Genomic DNA, 19,170 nt, shown 5'->3' on the forward strand with positions numbered 1-19,170 from the left:
TAGAATATACTGCTCCGGAAAGGTAGCACGCAGTTAAAATATATAAACATATTCAAATGAATAAAAATGTATTTTGGGGCAGAAGGAAATACTTCTACAATTTCAAAAGTTTGTTATATCCTTTTTACAAATAAAATTAATCTATATAAGCTCTTTTCCTGAAAATGTATTTCGACCTTGCAAATCAAATTATTTAGGAATGATACACTTTTTGAGGGGTCCTTACCTTCAAATAAAACAGCCATGTCAGTTTCATTTCCATGCTTTTGCCTGAAATATAGCAATATATTAATATAGTGATGTGTAGTGTCAATGTCGGCTCTTGGGGAAAAGTTGTTACGTTACTTCATTGTAGTTACATCATTGTTTGGTGCATGTCTTGTTTTGTGTCGTTTGTAACACATCTTTATTTATTTATTATACATCATTTATCTACTCAGAGATGTTTATTTATTATAGAAATACTAAATGTTGTAAATGTGTTTTAACAATCAAATTGAAAAAGAGGTGTTAAAGGGACGGATGGTATTCAAAAAGAAACCATCAGCGTCAAAGCAAAAACTGCAAAACGTTGGAAAGACACAATACTTAAAGAAAAAAAAAACTAATCAACCCTAACCTCACCAAAAACCAAGAGTGTTATCTATGCTATCGAAAAGTATGTTAGCATATTGAAGTGGTTTACGAGATTAACAATCATCAAGCAAGATAAAAAACAATTACCTTTTAATATCATGTTGGCAATAGATCTTTTCATTCGCTAAATCACTATATATGCATTCATAATCTAAAACAACAATGGAAAATGTTTGCATTTACTCGTATTGAATCGTTTTAATTTTGATAAGCTGAATATGAAATGCGATAGTTAGTTAAAAGATACATATATGAAAAAAATGTGCTATTTTTATTTAGAGTACAGTCTGCTGCTAACATGCATACACGCAGGGTTTCCACTGGTTGTCGCCATTTTCGCATTTTGCGAAACAATAAAAATTGTGGTGATTAAAATTCATTATTGGCGAAAGAAATATAACATTTTGGTTTCATCCATCTTGTTAACTTTTTTTCGGGTTTCTCGGACTTAACCTGATCAGACAATAATCGGAATTCACCATGTTGTTACGATTTTAACAGAAAATCAGTAATTTTTTTAACGATGGTCCGGAAAAGAAAACTGTTGTGTTAACGAAAACTATTCAAAAGCAAGAAAAATATCCGACTTTATAAACCTTTTCCTCTAATTTGAAAGAAGTAATTGATTTGAAGTGGGTGCCAGTTCTTTAGAACCGTGTTGGTGACGCATAGTTTTACGTCCCGACTTTTACTTTTTACGATAGTCCGGAAAAGAAAACTTTTGCTACGTAGAAATAAATTCAATTGTAAGAATAATCTCAGACTTTAGTCTTTATCCTTCAACTAGACAGGACAATATATATCAGATATACTTATTGAAGATCGATCTCGTGTTCTCAGTCAAACAGTAAGATGTCATGATCTTTATTTTCTTTTTACAGTATCTTTTGAAAAGTAAATGTTTAGTGTTTGTTCATTACAATAATGTAGATTAAAAAAAGATTTGTAGCATAATCATAGACAACAAAGAGGCAAACTGATATGTTGTTTTGTTTAAAAAAAAAAGGGAAATTTTAAAGAAAAAATATGATTCTGTTAGTTTTTAGTTGGCGAAAAAAAAATGAAAGTGGCGAATAAAATATTGTTTTGGCGAATTGAGAGAGGTGGCGAAAAAGAAAATTGAATCAGGGGAAACCCTTTACGTATAGAAAGAAGAATATGTAACACAAAACGAAATATATGACATTTTAATTTGTAAAACGAACACTTTGACTAGATAGTAAATTTGTAAATTTTGGATACTCTTACCTCGATTAACTTGAATAGGGAAATGATGAATAAATGAATCACTCCTTCAATTTGAACTTACTATTATAACATTTCTACAGTTTTTATTTGAGTCTTCATTTTTCTATATTGTGTTTGGTGTACTATTGTTTGTCTGTTTGTCTTTTTTTTAGCCATGGCGTTGTCAGTTTATTTTCGATTTATGAGTTTGAATGGTATCTTTCGCCCCTCTTTTATACTTGTATAAACCTTTTTCAGAGTCGAAAAAAACAATCAAAGTTTAAGTATATCAGTGACAAGCTAAATGACAAACAAGACATGAATCAATTGTATTAGAAAATGAAATTTGATACATGTGTCAGATATTTCTACGATATAAAGGAATAACCATGAATTCTAAGATTTGATAGCTTGAAAAATAGAATGTTGTATAAAAAGTAATCACAATTTATAACATCAACATGTAACCAGTATTTTTTTCATCGACAAGTAACAAAACATGAGAATCAGCATAAATAACACTAACCAGGAGATAGTGTAGTATTTGTTGTACATTGGTTGATGTAACAGGAACAATCTTCTTCGGACGGAATACAGAAACACTTATTTCTAGGCTCAGAGACAAATGCATATCCTCTGGTGTAATCACATCTACAAGTGGCATCATAAATTGATGATTTGTTGTTGTATACAATTTCTCCAAAATAGTTACACTCTGACTTTAAATTCATGCAGATACTGCTTTGGTTTGACCAGAATCTGACAGGTTGATATCGTCTATTAGAACATCTAACATTCCTAAATGTCCCGGAGATAACATATTTAAGTCCTACAACATAAAGGTAAATTAACCTTAAAAAATAAGTACAGTAACATTACTGAAAAATATAAATTGCATCCGCACTCGAAGAGCCTGTGTCGCTCACTTAATTAATTTTGTTTACAATTGATGCATAAAATAATGCAACCATTATACTTTTGCTTTAGTTTAGAAGATATAAGCCAAAATTGCATTTTACCCCTATGTTTTATTTTAAACCATATCGGTCATGTTGGTTGGCACATTTTTTGGACTTTTGGTCCTCAATGCTCTTCAACTTTGTAATTGTTTTGGCTGTCATTTTAGTGTTATAATTAACATTGTCATAAAAGTGAGAGGTTTGGCGAGCCACAAAACCAGGTTCAACCAACCATTTTTTCTTAAAATGTCCTGTACCAAATCAGGAAAATGGCCATTGTTATATTATAGTTCGTTTCTGTGTGTGTTGCATTTTAGTGTTTTGTTTCTGTTGTGTCGTTGTTCTCCTCTTATATTTGAAGTGTTTCCCTCAGTTTTAGTTTGTAACCCGGATTTGGTTTTTTTTCTCAATCGATTTATGAATTTCGAATAGCGGTATACTACTGTTGCCTTTATTTGGCAGTCGGGGTCATCTGACACATTTTATAAAATAGATACCTTAATGATGATTGTGGCCAAGTTTGGTTAAATTTGTCTAGTATATAGTTTCAGAGCAGAAGATTTTGGTAAAAGATGACAAAAATGACTATAAAGGTCAATTGACAATTTTGAAGATGTTGACTTATTTGTAGATCTTACTTTGCTTAACATTATTGCTGCTTACAGTTTATCTCTATCTATATTATTATTCAAGATAATCTGATTCGTCAGAACATTTCAGTTCAGATAGATCTCAACCTGATGAACATCTTTACCAATTTTAAGATTTGCTCTAAATGCTTTATTAATTTAGTTTGAGAGATATAAGCCAAAAACTGTATTTTACCCTATGTTCTATGTTTAGCCATGTCGACCATGTTGATTTGGAGGCGGGATCAACTGACACATTTTTTAAGCTAGATACCCTAATGATGATTGTGGCCAAGTCTGGTTAAATTTGTCTAAGTAGTATCCGAGGAGAAGAGTTTTGTAGAAGATTACAAAAATTAACGAATAAATTGCTAAAAATGACTTTAAAGGGCAATAACTACTTAAGGGGTCAGTTGACAATTTATGTGATGTTGACTTATTTGTAGATCTTACTTTTTTTATCATTATTACTGTTCACAGTTTATCTCTATCTATGATAATATTCAAGATAATAACCAACAACTGCAAAATTTCATTAAAATTACTAGTTCAGGGGTACAGTCCTTGGATGGTGTAAACTTCCCACTAACACCATACACCATTACACCATTCACCATACACCATTACACTGTACACCCTGTGACATTACACCAAACACGTTACACCTTTGCACCATACACCTTTCACATGACACCATAATGCAATTTAATTTCAAAGAAAGCGTGCAACTACAAAATTATTTATTCATTTAAAAAAACGAATTTTGATCACACTATTGTAAATTAATGTATAAAATTAAAAATCAGTTCTTATCAATATTTTGCATAGTTTTAAATGTCGTACAACATTCATTCACATCATTCCCGATCGCACGCTACACCATTACACCATTCCCCTTACACCATACACCTCTACCATTGCACCATATACCATACACCATTACACCATACACGGTTTTTTATGAAGTTTACAACATCCAAGGGCTGTAGTAACCCAACAAAGGGTTGTCTGATTCATCTGAAAATATCAGGACAGATAGATCTCAACCTGATAAACATTTCTAAACCATCAGATTTACTTTAAATGCTTCAGAGATATAAGCCAATAACTGCATTTTACCCCTGTTCTATTTTTAGCCATGTCAGCCATTTTGGTTGGCAGGCAAGGTCATCGGACACATTTTATAAATTAGATACAAAGCAAAGAGAAATTTCACTTGGCCCTTTGGGCCAGGTGAGCAAAAAATGAGTCCAACCATCTGTTTCACCACTGGCTTTCAAATAGTTATATTTGACCGTAAGCGTTGTATGTATATCCAAACTTTTGCCTCGGTTGAACGAAATTATTAAGTGTTCTAATTCTAATTCTTTAATTGTTCCTGATTCAATGAGATCTTGAGGAACACATAAAAAAGTAGCACAAAATCGATACGAACAATTCATCTCTTCACGGCAGATATTGTTCAACGATATACATACGTTGCTCTTACTCAATTTTATAAAGTGACTAAAGTCTGTGCTGACATGAATTATCATTGATATGGTCAAAATTATAAATGAACTGTTTGCAAATTTACATTTTTGAAATAGTTAGGCTTTTTCTGTCTCAGGAATATATTACCATAGCTGTAATTGGCAAAATTTTAGGAATGTTTGGTCCTCAATGCTCTTGAATGTCGTACTTTATTCGTTTTTTTTTTTTTTTTTTTTACTTTTTTCTTTTTCACTTTTTTTTATTCGAGCGTAACTGATGAGTCATTTGTAGACGAAACGCTCGTCTCGCGCAAATATAAAATTTCAATCCTGGTATCTATGATGAGTTTAAACAGAGCTGCTGAATGTTTAATGTTTTGCAGACACAAACATAACAGAATGCAATAAAGACAATAAGCAGTTTACGCCATAGGGACTCTGTGGGATTTTTTCATATGAAATAAATGCACATAAAATATATATTATTTGATTGTACTCTGTAGTACAAATTTAATGAGGCATACAGTTTTATTTTCTTCTTTGACCTGTGACCCTTAGCATCTGTATGATTTTCATGGAAATGCAAATTTTTTACTGCCATATTTCTATTTAGTGAACAATATACATTACTTCATTTTTCTATGACTACATCATTACCAATCATGCATGAAATGTGATGAAATAGGAAAAACCAAACATTGTCTTATTGAAAATACTTCTTGTACACATGGTCTTGTTGTATTAAAGAAAAAATGATGTACTTTAAAGAAATATTGACTTTGCAAATATGCTAAAAAGATGTTAAAAACTGGCATTTGCAAATAATTGGTCATGTTTATAATAATAAACAGCATTGCTTGAATATATATTTGTTCATATTTTAAGACGTATATAATGTGTATATAATAAACATAAACGACATATATTGTGCATAACTTTCAGCAAAATCAAATCTTGAATGGGAAGTAACTCTTTTCATTTATATTCCATGAATAATCGTGAAATTGTGTACATTGTATACATTTAAAAATATTTTTTTTCGATTAAATTGTTTCATATTTGCTGTCAGGCCTTTTGTAGCCGAATATAAGGAATGGGTTTTTCTTCATTGTTGAAGTCCTTACGGTTGTCTATAAGTCTTACATACACTTCATTTGAACTTTGGTGGATAGTTCTCTCATATAGGCAATCATAACCCATCTCCATATTTTTATATCAAAAAATTGGCAGGGTTATAAAAGTTACCACGAATCTTCATTACTTTTGTACTATGGAGACAGAATAAGTTTTCATCTACTTAGAGAAGATACTATAAAACTCCCTTTATTTTATTAAGTGGTGTATAGAAAACAGTTCTCAACATTTGGGTATATGAATGGATGAACAAGACAAGGCCATGACTAAACAACAGACTAAAGACAAACAACCAAGGTCAAACATAGCGACCTCTACAACTAATAATATAGGGTAATTTGGATGAATGAAATTATTTATTTTTTTATGCAGAAAGAATACATTTACTCATATTGTTTGAGTTTACACGTAGTCTAAAATAACTAGTCAATACGTCTTCTCGCTCGTTCACTGTTATTCCTCACCTCTGTTTTCTACAAATAAAATTACAATATTCAATTATGATTAACATTTTTCTGTCGTCATTCTTAATTATTTGTCAAGCCGTAGGGTGTATCTATCTATATATATTTTTTTTTATCGCTGCTTTTCGTGAAACCCATGACATGTGATTCTGAAATAATATTCATCAGGTACACTCGAGTTCAAAGTGTGATAACCAAAATATATGCAGGTCTGAAAAGTGACGCGGTGTTTAACTAACAGTGACAAATTTTACAAACATGTTAGGACATAAACATGGATATGAAACCTGCGTTGTACTCGATCAACACGACACACTAAGTATGATTTATAAAGTGCTAGATGGATTACAATTTATCATGTCATTGCTCTTTCTATTAATATCCGCGAACAGAGTGGCGAAGCAGCAAAAAACAATGTTCAGGTCTTTAATTAATATTTTTTTAGAAATATTTGTTTAGATTTATTTTATATTTCGAAATTTAAATATTCAAACAAATGCTTTCAACGAATAAAAACAAATATATTTACCTCTACCTTCACAGTTGTTCGTCGGCATGGAAATCAGAGTTAATAGATTTGTTTTCAACCCATTAATTGTGACAGTTTGTCTTTGGTATTTGGTGACTCGGAAATATTTGATGTTTGCTTTTTGTTCCAAAACATAGTTACGTTTTGCTGTTTGTGTTTTTAATTTCTTTAACTTAGCATTTACAACACCTTTTTTTTATCCCAAAAGCCAAATTTCACAATTTCCTGCTTCAACAACTCTTTTCTTTCCCTTGACTTTGCTGCCAAAGCTTTTGTTCTGTTGTCTTTATCGATGCTGATTTGTCTCAATTGTAAATCGAGTTCTTGTATTCTTTGTTTTTCAGTTTCTTTCATACTCTTTAAATTCTTTTTTGACCATGAAATGAGTTCCTCGACTTTTTCTTCGTCTTTTTGTTGCAACCAATTGGCTGTCCAATTCATGCTGTATATGATATGTGCCTCATTTGCTATTTTACTTGAGTTAGGTCGGTGTCTAAGTAACCAGTCTAATTGCCCAAACACCCTCTCTGACAATTTATTGTGGGGCAAAACTGATGAAAATTGCTCCCGGTCAGTTTCGTGGTTACCAAAAAATTGTCCATCTTCTAAATGGTCAGCAACCTTATCTTTCAAAGCCTCACAAACAAATGATAGATATAAGAAGATGTGGTATGAGTGCCAATGAAACAAGTCTCCATCCAAGTCACAATTTATAAAAGTAAACCATTATAGGTCAAAGTACGGTTTTCAACACGGAGCCTTGTAGATGAGCACATTTCAACAAGAAGAGCTGAGCAGGGTGCATCATTTTCGCTATGGACCAATGAAGCCCAAAAATCATCTTTTTTAAAGGCGATGTCTGGGTAAGATACGTATTCTTCTGTCAATAGTTCCTGTGTACGGTCAAGGTCTACAGATACGTTTTCAAGATAAGTTTTTAAAGCTTAGTATCGTTGGTTCATATTAAAGATAAAGGTAGATTTGTCCTCTAGAACTTTCAGTAGAAGAGTAGTTATAAATTTGTTGAATATACCATGGGCACGAAATCCTGTAATTATTTCTGGGACTTTGATGGATTTAAGAACTGCTCTCAACAAACCATTTAACTTGGATACATTTCCTTCAGACTTGACTTCTGTCAAAAATTTATGGATGTGATCGCGTAGATGAAAAACTGTTCCACCATTATGAAAAACGATATTAGAACGTTTTCCGTGAAATGGTTTGTTATCTAAAGTGTTTATATCATTACGATTCAGGTAAATTTGAATTCAAGAGATGTGCCTCATTTTTCATCACCACTAACTGCGAAACCCTTGCAAATGCATCTTAAAAGCTCGAAAAATATCCGCCTCACCTGCTTTTTCATTACTGAATTCGCTTTCAAAATCTTCAATATTTTTTGGTTGCATGAATACTTTGTTTATAACATCTGCAATATTAACCGTTAGATGTAGACCACAGAAAAAGTTGTACATGCGCGATAGAATATCTTTTTCAACATCTGGCAAATCATCGTACTTGTCTACATGTTCCTTCAAAAGTTTCTCTCTGTAGTCCTTTAAAAGCTGGTTAAAAACTATCTCTGTGATGCTCTATCAGACATTATACATTTAATGTTTTTGAATATATTAAATGATGTGGAAGTTTGTAAATTCTGATCGACTAGACAGTTAATCCTGGTTTCAATGTCATTAAGAATAAATTTTAAAGTATCTAATTGTGTCTGGGCAGCTTTGTTTGACATCTGTTTTTGACCGAGTAGAAATAGAGTCTTATTCTCATCCGTTGTAATGAAAGAAGAGAATGTTTGTCCAAACTTTCGAGTTTCGTCTGTGTACAATGTCTGATTAGCAGCTGCTGTACATATTTCTGCAGTCTTTACTTGAGATATACCTAAACGCCTCATATTACCGTTAGAAACATAATCCTTTTTAGGATATCGGTTGTCTTTTGATCTAAATCCGCACATACATGCATTTTTTCAAGCAACAACCTTTTTTCTAATGATTATTTATTTGTTTTTAGGACTCTCTCATATTCATTTTTGCATCTCTTTTCTTAGTAGATTCACAGTTAAATTAATTCATTTTTGCATCTCTTTACTTAGTAGATTCACGGTTAAATTTATGTGCAGTTATAGACATTTTTATTTTTTTCTCTAGATTTAGTATTATCTTTTCTCGGCTGATATTTTCTATCTTTAGTTTTGTATTCTCCTATTGAAAGCATTTTCTAATTTCGTAAGAGTTTTCTTATTGACAGTATTACTTCTTGTTGATTCGTTGCTGTTAGCAATTATTTCATTTGGATAGTTACAGTAAACTTTATTGAGGAACTCAATTTTTTCTGTTATGGTAAGTACAGTTTCTAGTTTTGGACATGTTCAATTTTTCCTAGTAATGTTTACGCAATCCAAAGTTAAGCTTTCGAATATTGTTATCACAAAGGTCGTCTTTAATTGACAGAAGTTGAAATGACCATTTTAGAAGATAGCGAAGTGACGCTCCATGCTGTCTGCGTAACTGATCTAGTTCAAATAAAACCCCATTTTAAATAAGTTGATTTCAATCGGATTAAAATTTATTTCATTCAGTGTTAATGCTTCATGTTTTTCAGTATTAAATCCAATGTTCTTAAGCATCCCATATTTTTCTTTCATTTTATTGTCGGCTTTCTGAAATAAATATTTACATATTCTATAAACATACCTTTTTATAGACTATATTTTTTTTAAATTTCTTATTTTTTCAAAGAAGTATTTCAATTAAAAAAAACTTTCTGATTTGCTTTTTTTTATTTAAAATGTCTTGTTCTTATTCTTCATGTTCTTGCAAACGACGGTTTTGTATTCCCACTGGCCAGTTCAGTCTTGATACAGCTGTTACATGTTTGCATAAATGAGCTTGTAACCAATTTAACATGCTATAATTTCCTTTGTTTTTATATATTTCATGATATAAATGTTCAAACAATTTATTATTTTCGTGTCTATAAATAGTCTTGATCGGGGAAGCAAGATTTTATCTGTTGGTTGCTAAGCTATCGTAAACAAATCGATTTACGTCACAATTTACATTTCAATGCATACAAAGGATGTAGATTGTTTCGATATATATATAAAATAAATGCCGTTCCTTATAAATATTTTAGTTTTCTGTCGGATAACACTATAAGCATTTATTTCAATTTTAAATCGGGAAGTTTTATCGTTTGCATAATTATTTTTTCTGTGCTTACATATGCACGATTTATAGACCTATGTGTGCAAGCGAAATGTCAGATAGTGTAATTTTTTCCCCAACTTTTACGTTTGTATCAGGACGACGTTAAAAGCGAAAATTTCACTTTTTTAGAGTGACATTGTTTACTTCAAACGGAAATCGCCGTTATCTTTTAAAATGTTATTGCAGTGAAATATAGTGGTCTAAAAGAAAAACTTTCATACATTCGAATGAACTAAGTATAAGCTTCGGGAAGATCTTGGAATATAACATATTATTCGTAATTCTGAAAAAATCGAAAATTTACGGTAGCTAATGGTTGAATTGAAGCTTTATACCTACCTAAAAATCTTATTGAACTACAAATCTTAATGAACTAAAAACCTGTCATTTTAGTCATCTATGGTGTATTTCTGATGGCTTGGTTTAAAACGAGAACAGACGGAATATGCTTAGTGCTGCTACAAAACTACCGGTTTTTTTTCGAACGTCGCGATAAAAACGCTTTTGTTATCGTAAATAAAGGTGAACAAATATTTTATTTTCTGCACATATATTACAGTTTGAAACAAAATGCAATCTTTGCTTCCTAGATATTTACTTTTATTTAAATTGTCTGCCTCCAAAACATTGATTCGGCAGTCTAAAGAAAGTTCTTTTTTTTTCATTTTTGCACAGTCTTTGACGTTGCAATCCCACAGAGTCCCTGAAGTTATTTATACATTTTCATGGTACATCGCCTAAGTAAGTTTTTGTGATTAAATCGTTTTTAAATACGATAAGTAAATGGTAAATAAATACGACTTGCATAATTAGTCTCAGATGTGCCTCTTCGTCTGAAAAGCACTTTGAAATAAGGTAGACTTAGTAAAGCAGATTATTAATCGGTTATATAGATGCTTACTGCAACCTAAATAATAATATAAATTTTTGCTTTCTCATCTCTTAATGATTATTCTCGTGTGTAAGGCTGATTTTATAAATAAAGGCAACAGTAGTATACCGCTGTTCAAAAGTCATAGATCGATTGAAAGAAAACAAATCTGTGTTACATACTAAAACCGAGGGAAACATATCAACTATAAGAGGAAAACAACAGAAACACTGAACTGCAACAAAAAAAAAAACAAAACAAAAACACCAACATACATTGAAACGAACTATTTGATCAAAACTACCATACTCCTGACTTGGTAAAGGACAAAAATGATGGGTTGAACCAGGTTTTATTGCTAGCCAAATCTCCCGCTTATATGGAAATGTTAAAACATATCGCTAAAATTACGTGACAGAAATACAGCACAAACAAACGCAAGAACACTCAGCACAGAGAAACGCACAAATAAATACTATAATAGTAGTTACAACATGTTAACTGCAGAATAACAACGAACATTCACGACAGCACAGGACATCAGAAACAGTGACGTAGTTTTGTAATGAATATAATATTTTGAAATTCATACAATTATTTTCACAATATTAGTCCAAACAATTATCATGATTATGACTAATTTAATAGATAAATGTTGTGATGACGTCATAATTATTTGCACTAACACAATACTTTATTCATGGAAAATGGAGATTACCTCAACTATCGTAAAAAAAAGAGAACAAATATTGTATTTCATGCATATATATTACAGTTTGAAACAAAATACAATCTTTGCTTCCTAGATATCTACTTTTATTTAAATTTTCTGCCTCGAAAACATTGATTCGGCAGTTTAAAGAATTTCAATTTCTAAAGGGAAACTCCAACCTAAAATTTACGACAAAAGAGACGATTTTTCATTCCCTATTGTGAATTTTCCTTTTTTAGACGATGATGTTCCTTTGGCTCCATCATACGGTGTTTATATATTCCAACTCGTTCGTTATGCCCGTGTGTGTAGTGATTTCATACATTTTAACGAACGAAATCAATGCATCACTGGTAAATTATTAAGTCAGGGATTTCGTAACCATTAAATTACTTTAAACTTTTACTAAATTCTTTCATAGATACAAAGATTTGATTAGTAAATTTGGCTGTACCTGTAGAAAACTTATTAAAAACGGTATTTCACATCATAATTTTACGGTAATATTGTACCAAAAGCGCGGAAATCACTATGTGATCCGTGTAAACTTATCGAACCTTTAAACAAACTTATTAGTAAAAGTTATCTTACCATTGTTGTAATTAGATCTTTGAATATAGTTAACATTGGCACTAATATCGATTTTGTCATCAGCAAATTAAAACATAACTAAATTTGTATTCTTTTCAAACGGGATGTATAAAGACACACCCACGTTCATTTTTATCTATAAAGAGGTTAACTCCTAACTATCCTACTGCCTGTCGATACATTTACTTTTGGCTTTGCACAAGTCATGTCTTCTTTGACTGTCCATGACTTTAAAATACTTAATACCTGGAATGTGTTTTAGTTCATTTTTTATTATTGATTATTTTTGGATATAACTAGCTGTCAGTAACTGCGAGTACTCTCAAATCGTACTTTCTTGTTAATTTGACCTGTTGATACTATTTGTAATGCTTTTTTGTTATTTAATGTTTACTTATTCAGGGTTATATATGGGCTCTTGGTCATAAAACTTTACTCAGTACTCGGAGAACAAAATTTGTGCTCGAAACACCAAATCCATGATTTTGAGCTTGATTTCTGAGTCTGAGTACGAAAATCTTGCTCGAAAGTTTTATGACCGCAAGGCCTGGTCAATATACCAGCTTTGATAAGTGTTTGGTATGACTATAAATTTTTACTTCTTCGTACTATGAACATCAAAATTATTTATTTTGTAAAAATATTTTCTTTCTCCTTTCAAACTGTATACATAACAACAAAATTAATTTCATTTACCTGTGTATATTATTGTAAATGGCGGATTTTTGTTCAAGGTTATTGTTGTTTTTCTGAAATTGTTTAACATTTCACAGCGGTATAATACTGCTACTCTAATTATTCACCCCTTATCTTATTGATTTTGTATTTACATTGTATCATAGATCAAATTTATTCGTTCAGTGTATGTTCACTTGTGTTAATATGTCTTTTGGTTGAGTTGAGCCATTTCAATTGATATTTTATAGTGTGTTTTTTCTATGTTGTGCTGTTACACTTTTGTTTCAGATAAGGGTGAAGGTTGGTACCTATTAAAAAGATTAAACCCGCTGCAATTGTTTGCACCAGTCTTAAGTCAGGAATCTGATGTTCAGTAGTTGTCGTTTGTTGATGTGGTTTACAAGTGTTTCTCGTTTCTCTTATAGATTAGACCGTTTGTTTTTCCGTTTGAATGGTTTTACACTAGTCATGTTTGGGGCCCTTCATAGCATGCTGTTCGGTGTGAGCCAAGGCTCCGTGTTGAAGACCGTACTTTGACCTATAATGGTTTACTTTATAAATTGTGACTTGGATGGAGAGTTGTCTCATTGGCACTCATACCACATCTTCTTATATCTATATACTGACAAATAAGACATATGTAAAATGTACTGAAAATACAGAATTAAAACCACAACAGAAACATCATAAATAAATACATGAATGCTGGATATATAAAATACCGAGACACATCATATATCAATGGAAATTCACACACGGCAAAACAGTCAGGTCACTTTCAGTACTTAGAAGACAGACGACATACTAGATGTTTAACCACAATCTAAGAAGTGGTAAAAATGTCATTAGTTAGTTTAGACACAGACACATCGTATAGATCAACCAATTTGTGATGGTGTCCATAATTTTTACGGAGTTTTATTTTTAATCTTTTTTCCTCATAACTCTGTTGGAGCAGTTTCGTCGTAAAGAATATCATATATATGATGTATCAGTTATTTATGTAAATCAATGCAGAATGAAATGCAAACAATATCATACATAAAGATTAAGCAAGATATATTTACAAACTGTAAATGAAAAGGATTTATACCAAACGTTAGTCTTTCCTAAATGATAATGAGTTTCTAGATAAAACAAAACAAAAACCATACCTGCTCTGACATAGTTGTCTTTCCTATTAGCACAAAATTCTACATAACCTTTCTTCCTCGTGTCGTATAAGCAGGTGTATGCAGTAGAATTACCATTACATACACTCTGAATACGGTAATTCCTTTGTGATGGATGTGGACATTGCAGGTCAAACCCATTGATTGTAGATAGGAATCCATATAAAACAGTCTGAAATTGGATAAACATTATAAACCAAATGATCATAGATACCTGGATTCAAAATTTATAATGAAAATGCAGTTCAGATAAGATGACATTCGAAAGAACCAAAGAATCAGGGATTTTCCGATTAGAATTTTCCTTGGAGTTTGGTAATTTTTTATTTTACTTCTGTTAAATTTTGAAAATATTAAACTTCTACATCTCAAATTGGTAAAACAAATTTGAGAAATTTTCAACAAAAAGACATATTGCCTATCTAACCATTATATAAGCTATGATATTATTTAGATATCAGTCATTAAAAGAATGTTTTTTTAGCAAAAAGGGCTATTTTAGGGCTTTATTGAAGCTACTATTTTGAGATAACTTCACATATATCTGGTTTAATGGATATTAGTATGTGAAAATATGTGTCGGTTGTATTTTATCATGTTGCAAAAACTTTCCATGTAAATTATCTACTTAAAATATTATCATTTCAATAATACTTTAAATATTCAGAGCACAAAACGTGTTATTTAATCAAAATTACGAACTCCCGAAATACATATGGGTCATCATTCATTTTGCAAATTTTAAAATTTAGATAGGTTTTAAATCTTATGACTAATTCTTGCACTCTTTCAATCGAATATCAGAAACATAAAATAAGTTAATTCTATCTTGAAAAAAAGTAATATCCGAAGTTTTCAAATGGGAGCATGATTCTAAAACTCTTTATTAAACCAAAAACAAATATGTATAAAATAGATGTCCTAAATTTGACTTGAAAATTTCTAAAAAATTGAGCTCACGCACCTAATTGTCTCTTGAAATAATCATATATTAGGCTTTCCTGTTTGATTTGTTTTACAAGTCATTTTTTGGGACCCTTTAAAGCTTGCTGTTCGGTGTGAGCCAAGGCTTGGTGTTGAAGGCCGAACTTTGTCCTATAACGGATTACTTTTACAAATTGTGACAGGTATGCAGAATTGTCTCATTGACAATCATACCACATCTTTTAATATCTATATAGACCGTTAATAAAATTCTGAAACACAGATAACATCAGTACAAAGAAAAACATAACGCCTTGAACAGAAATGGGTTTTGAACATAATAAATGTCAATGATGACTATACAGGCATAACTTTCACACTTAGAGACGCAATATCCTGTTTGCGCGTATAACAGACGGACGCCGAAGGGAGCTGATCTATTACAATCTTTTGACGAGTAAATAAATTTGTTAAATATATTTTGACTCTCTTTGAGTTAAGAATTATTACTTGTGACCATTAATATGCATATATTGATTCTAAATCATGTCTATCAATTTTGACTGCACTTGCACAAAATTGTATGTATGTGGAGTCTAAATTTCTTCCCTTTAAAAGTGCCAGTGGAAGATATTTACATAGCATTTGAACTTATCAAGCTTGAATTGTAGATTAACTGAAACTGATATCAACCAAATTTTACAGGTTCAAACGGTATAAATAGAGGTACATCATTAATCAAAGCGCGTGGTGCCAGTGACCTGAATTAGATAATGATCATCGCAGTTCCTTAAATATGTTTATTTGAATGTTGTCATATCAAAAATGTCGGATTTTCCGTCCGTATATAAGTCTTTTTTGATGTAGCTTGTGCTTATCCTTTTGATTGGTCTGGGTGTCAACGTTTTTTTTTTTAACCCGCGAAAGTTACAGCACGCATTGGTGCATTCTAGGATTGTCTCGAATTTTAAAACTAGTAAATATTTGTCATTGTAGTAAAAAGTTATTTATCAAAAAACAAACAAAAAATAGAGCGTGCATATAACTCGAAGGGTTAAAAATCTTAGTCCTGGTATCTTTGATGAATGTTTGTTTATTTTAGAAAACCGGGTATTTTCCAAAATGAACTAAAATGTTATATGTATTATACCTGAATGTTAATCATCTGTATCATTTTCTTATTCATTCCTGCGATTCTTTTATCTGGAAATATAAACAAGTTGGAAATATCATTCAAAAAGATAATAACGATGCAAAAACAACAAAAATGAACAGTATGTTCAAATGGAATAAGCGATTCATGTTGTCACATACTAAACAGACATTCTCAGATAAAGATAAACAAACGCAACTCATTGATTTTAAGCATCTTAGCTAGCTATAAAACCAGATTTAATCCACCATTTTCTACATAAGAAAATGCCTGTAATAAGTCAGAAATGTGACAGTTGTTATCCATTCTTTTGATGTGTTTGAGCTTTTGATATTGCCATTCGATTAGGCACTTTCCTTTTCGAATTTTCCTCGGAGTTATATATTATGTATCATAGGTTACTTAAAATTCCATTTTGTTATTGATATTCCTCGTGAAAAAGCCTACAGACAACAATTGTGATTACATGATGTACTATAATTGTAAGGACAATTTAAAGAATGATGAAATACCAAAACAACAACCAATACCTCTTACAATGTGTACATTCTGGTATGTGGTAGAAAATATTATAGTTGTATAAATCTTCTAGAATTTATTTTGACAACAAACATGATTGATAAGCGATTTTCGTTAAACAATAAAAGCTTAAACTGCAGTTCAAACATGAATAGAAGCATTTTGTTCAGCGGTTGTCGTTTGTTAGTGTGGTTCATAAGTGTTAATCGTTTCTCGTTTTTATTTTGATTAGACCGTTGGTTTTCCTGTTTGAATTATTTTACACTAGTCATCATGGGGCCCTTTATAGCTTGCTGTACGGTTTAAACTAGGACTCCGCATTTAAGGCCGTACCTTGACCCAGTACTGTTTACTTTTACACATTGTAAATTGGATGGAGAGCTGTCTCATTGGAATTCATACCACATCTTCTTATGTATATATGATATCAATATATTTAATTACTCATTGTAGTTATACCTCTTTGTCCGTACTTATGTTAACTGTTTTTGTCCTGTAAATATGTAATGCTTGTTATTGCTAGTTTATGGTCATTATAAAAGTGTTAATCGTAACATCAAAACTTTTGACCACCGTTTGTTGTTTTCAGTCAGTAAAACACCATTTAACAGATTTATTTTGAAAGGTAAGATGAAAGGAGTTTTCGAGGATCCAGGGACGCACGAAAAACCTTGCAACTTATCTGAAGATTTATATCAGTTTGCCTGGATTGTGAGATGGTAAATAAATATGTTAAACTTGTTAACTTGGTATGGTTTATGTTATAATCATTTCTCCTATTCTTTGGCAAGATATCTCTTTCTGGTTCATTTGTTTAAACATGTTAAAACAATTAAAACAAAGTGTCATGGACTAAGTTAAAAGGTCATAAAATTCCACCGCTCTCAGAGTGAATCGAAATGTGTTTACAGGGGTTTAAAAATAGATTGCTATCTTTTATTTGATGTGTTTCCCTCAGTTTTAGTTTGTAACCCGGATTTGTTTTTTTCTCAATCGATTTATGAATGTCGAATAGCGGTATACTGTTGTTGCCTTTATTTATCATTCAAAAACCTGCTATTTTCTTTATTCAGGAGTTTATTATTTTCATACCACTCAATAAATTCAAACTTTAAAACTTTGTACAGATCTAGATATTATTTAAACTCTCAGGCATATGAACATGTTTTTAAATCAAATCTATATCATAATAAATTTCATCCCGTGTTTCTGTATTCATTTTTATTAGAGATTAACCTTACTTAATTTAATAATTCCCATTGAATTTTGCATTCAATAAAAAACTGTTTTAGCTTTCTATTTGGTCATGTCATCAGGACAGTTCAATGTGTTGTTGTGCTGTTGTCATTTTGTGAATTTTTTTCTCTAATTTTTGCTTATGTGGTTTTTCGATATGACTGTTTGTTTTTATAGTGATTATAACACATGATGACTGATGTAACGCTACTTTTGAAATGTTAACCTGTTATGTCTGTTTGTCTTGTTCACACATTGTAGACAATATAATGGAATTTAATAAGTGAGAGGTTTATAGGTTAAATCCACCATTTTTGCATAAGGAAATGCCTGTATCATGTCGTGTATACGACAGTTGTATTCCATTCGTTTGATGTGTTTGAGCTTTTAATTTTGACATTTGGTAAGGGACTTTTCGACTTGAGATTTCGTTGGAGTTCGGTATTTTGTTATTTCACTTTTTTAAAGCCCCAAAAATGACAACCATGAATGATAAGGAATTAAAGACGTAAAACTTTATATGACCAACAAGAGACATTAAAAGCACAGATGTATTCACCGCAGGTCAATTTTGACTTGGGAAGTTCGAAACTTACATAGTTTCTAATTAATCACCAAAATTATGATATGATATACATTAAGTAAGTATTGAAGCATTGACTACTGACCTGATGAGAGGTATTGGTGGCCGAGTGGTCTAAAATGTTAAACTAATGTATTACTAGCCTGTCAACACTGAGGTGGGAGATTGAATATTGCACGTGGCAGGTGCGCTCAACTCCAATCTTGATTGACTAGGATGGTCAGTTTTCCAACCGGATCAACACTCCGGCTTTTCCCACAAATAAAAATCTACCTCCAACAAATAGCACAATAGTGATGAAAGTGGCGGCTTTAAACATCAATCAATCAATCAATCTGATATTATGATACACGCAGGGACAAGCAATCCACAAGAAATGATATAAATCAAGTACTAGTAAAGATACAATAACACTTTTATATATTTCATGCGTCCGACACTCGGGATTTTTGTT

The 19,170-nt window shown here is 31.4% G+C and overlaps 1 protein-coding gene across 1 annotated transcript; it reads right to left on the reverse strand.

Annotated features, from left to right (window-relative positions):
* Positions 1-719: 719 nt before the first annotated feature.
* Positions 720-16,423, reverse strand: LOC127732790 (uncharacterized). Its single transcript, XM_052241968.1, has 4 exons — positions 16,376-16,423; positions 14,284-14,473; positions 2,390-2,692; positions 720-787 (listed from the first exon to the last, which is right to left on the reverse strand). The coding sequence occupies exons 1-4, from the start codon at positions 16,409-16,411 to the stop codon at positions 720-722; spliced, it is 597 nt and encodes a 198-aa protein (XP_052097928.1). The 5' UTR covers positions 16,412-16,423.
* Positions 16,424-19,170: the final 2,747 nt, after the last annotated feature.

The sequence above is a fragment of the Mytilus californianus genome, unplaced genomic scaffold (assembly GCF_021869535.1).
Source record: "Mytilus californianus isolate M0D057914Y unplaced genomic scaffold, xbMytCali1.0.p SCAF_28, whole genome shotgun sequence".
NCBI lineage: Eukaryota > Metazoa > Mollusca > Bivalvia > Mytilida > Mytilidae > Mytilus > Mytilus californianus.

What these genes read in the sequence shown, in the direction of transcription:
- LOC127732790 (XM_052241968.1), bottom strand. Translation starts at nt 16,411, where the DNA reads ATGAATAAGAAAATGATACAGATGATTAACATTCAG. An exon ending in AGACAACTATGTCAGAGCAG is followed by an intron (nt 2,693 to 14,283) that starts GTATGGTTTTTG and finishes TTTATGTTGTAG; the next exon opens with GACTTAAATATGTTATCTCC. An exon ending in AAATACTACACTATCTCCTG is followed by an intron (nt 788 to 2,389) that starts GTTAGTGTTATT and finishes TTGTTGTTTTAG; the next exon opens with ATTATGAATGCATATATAGT.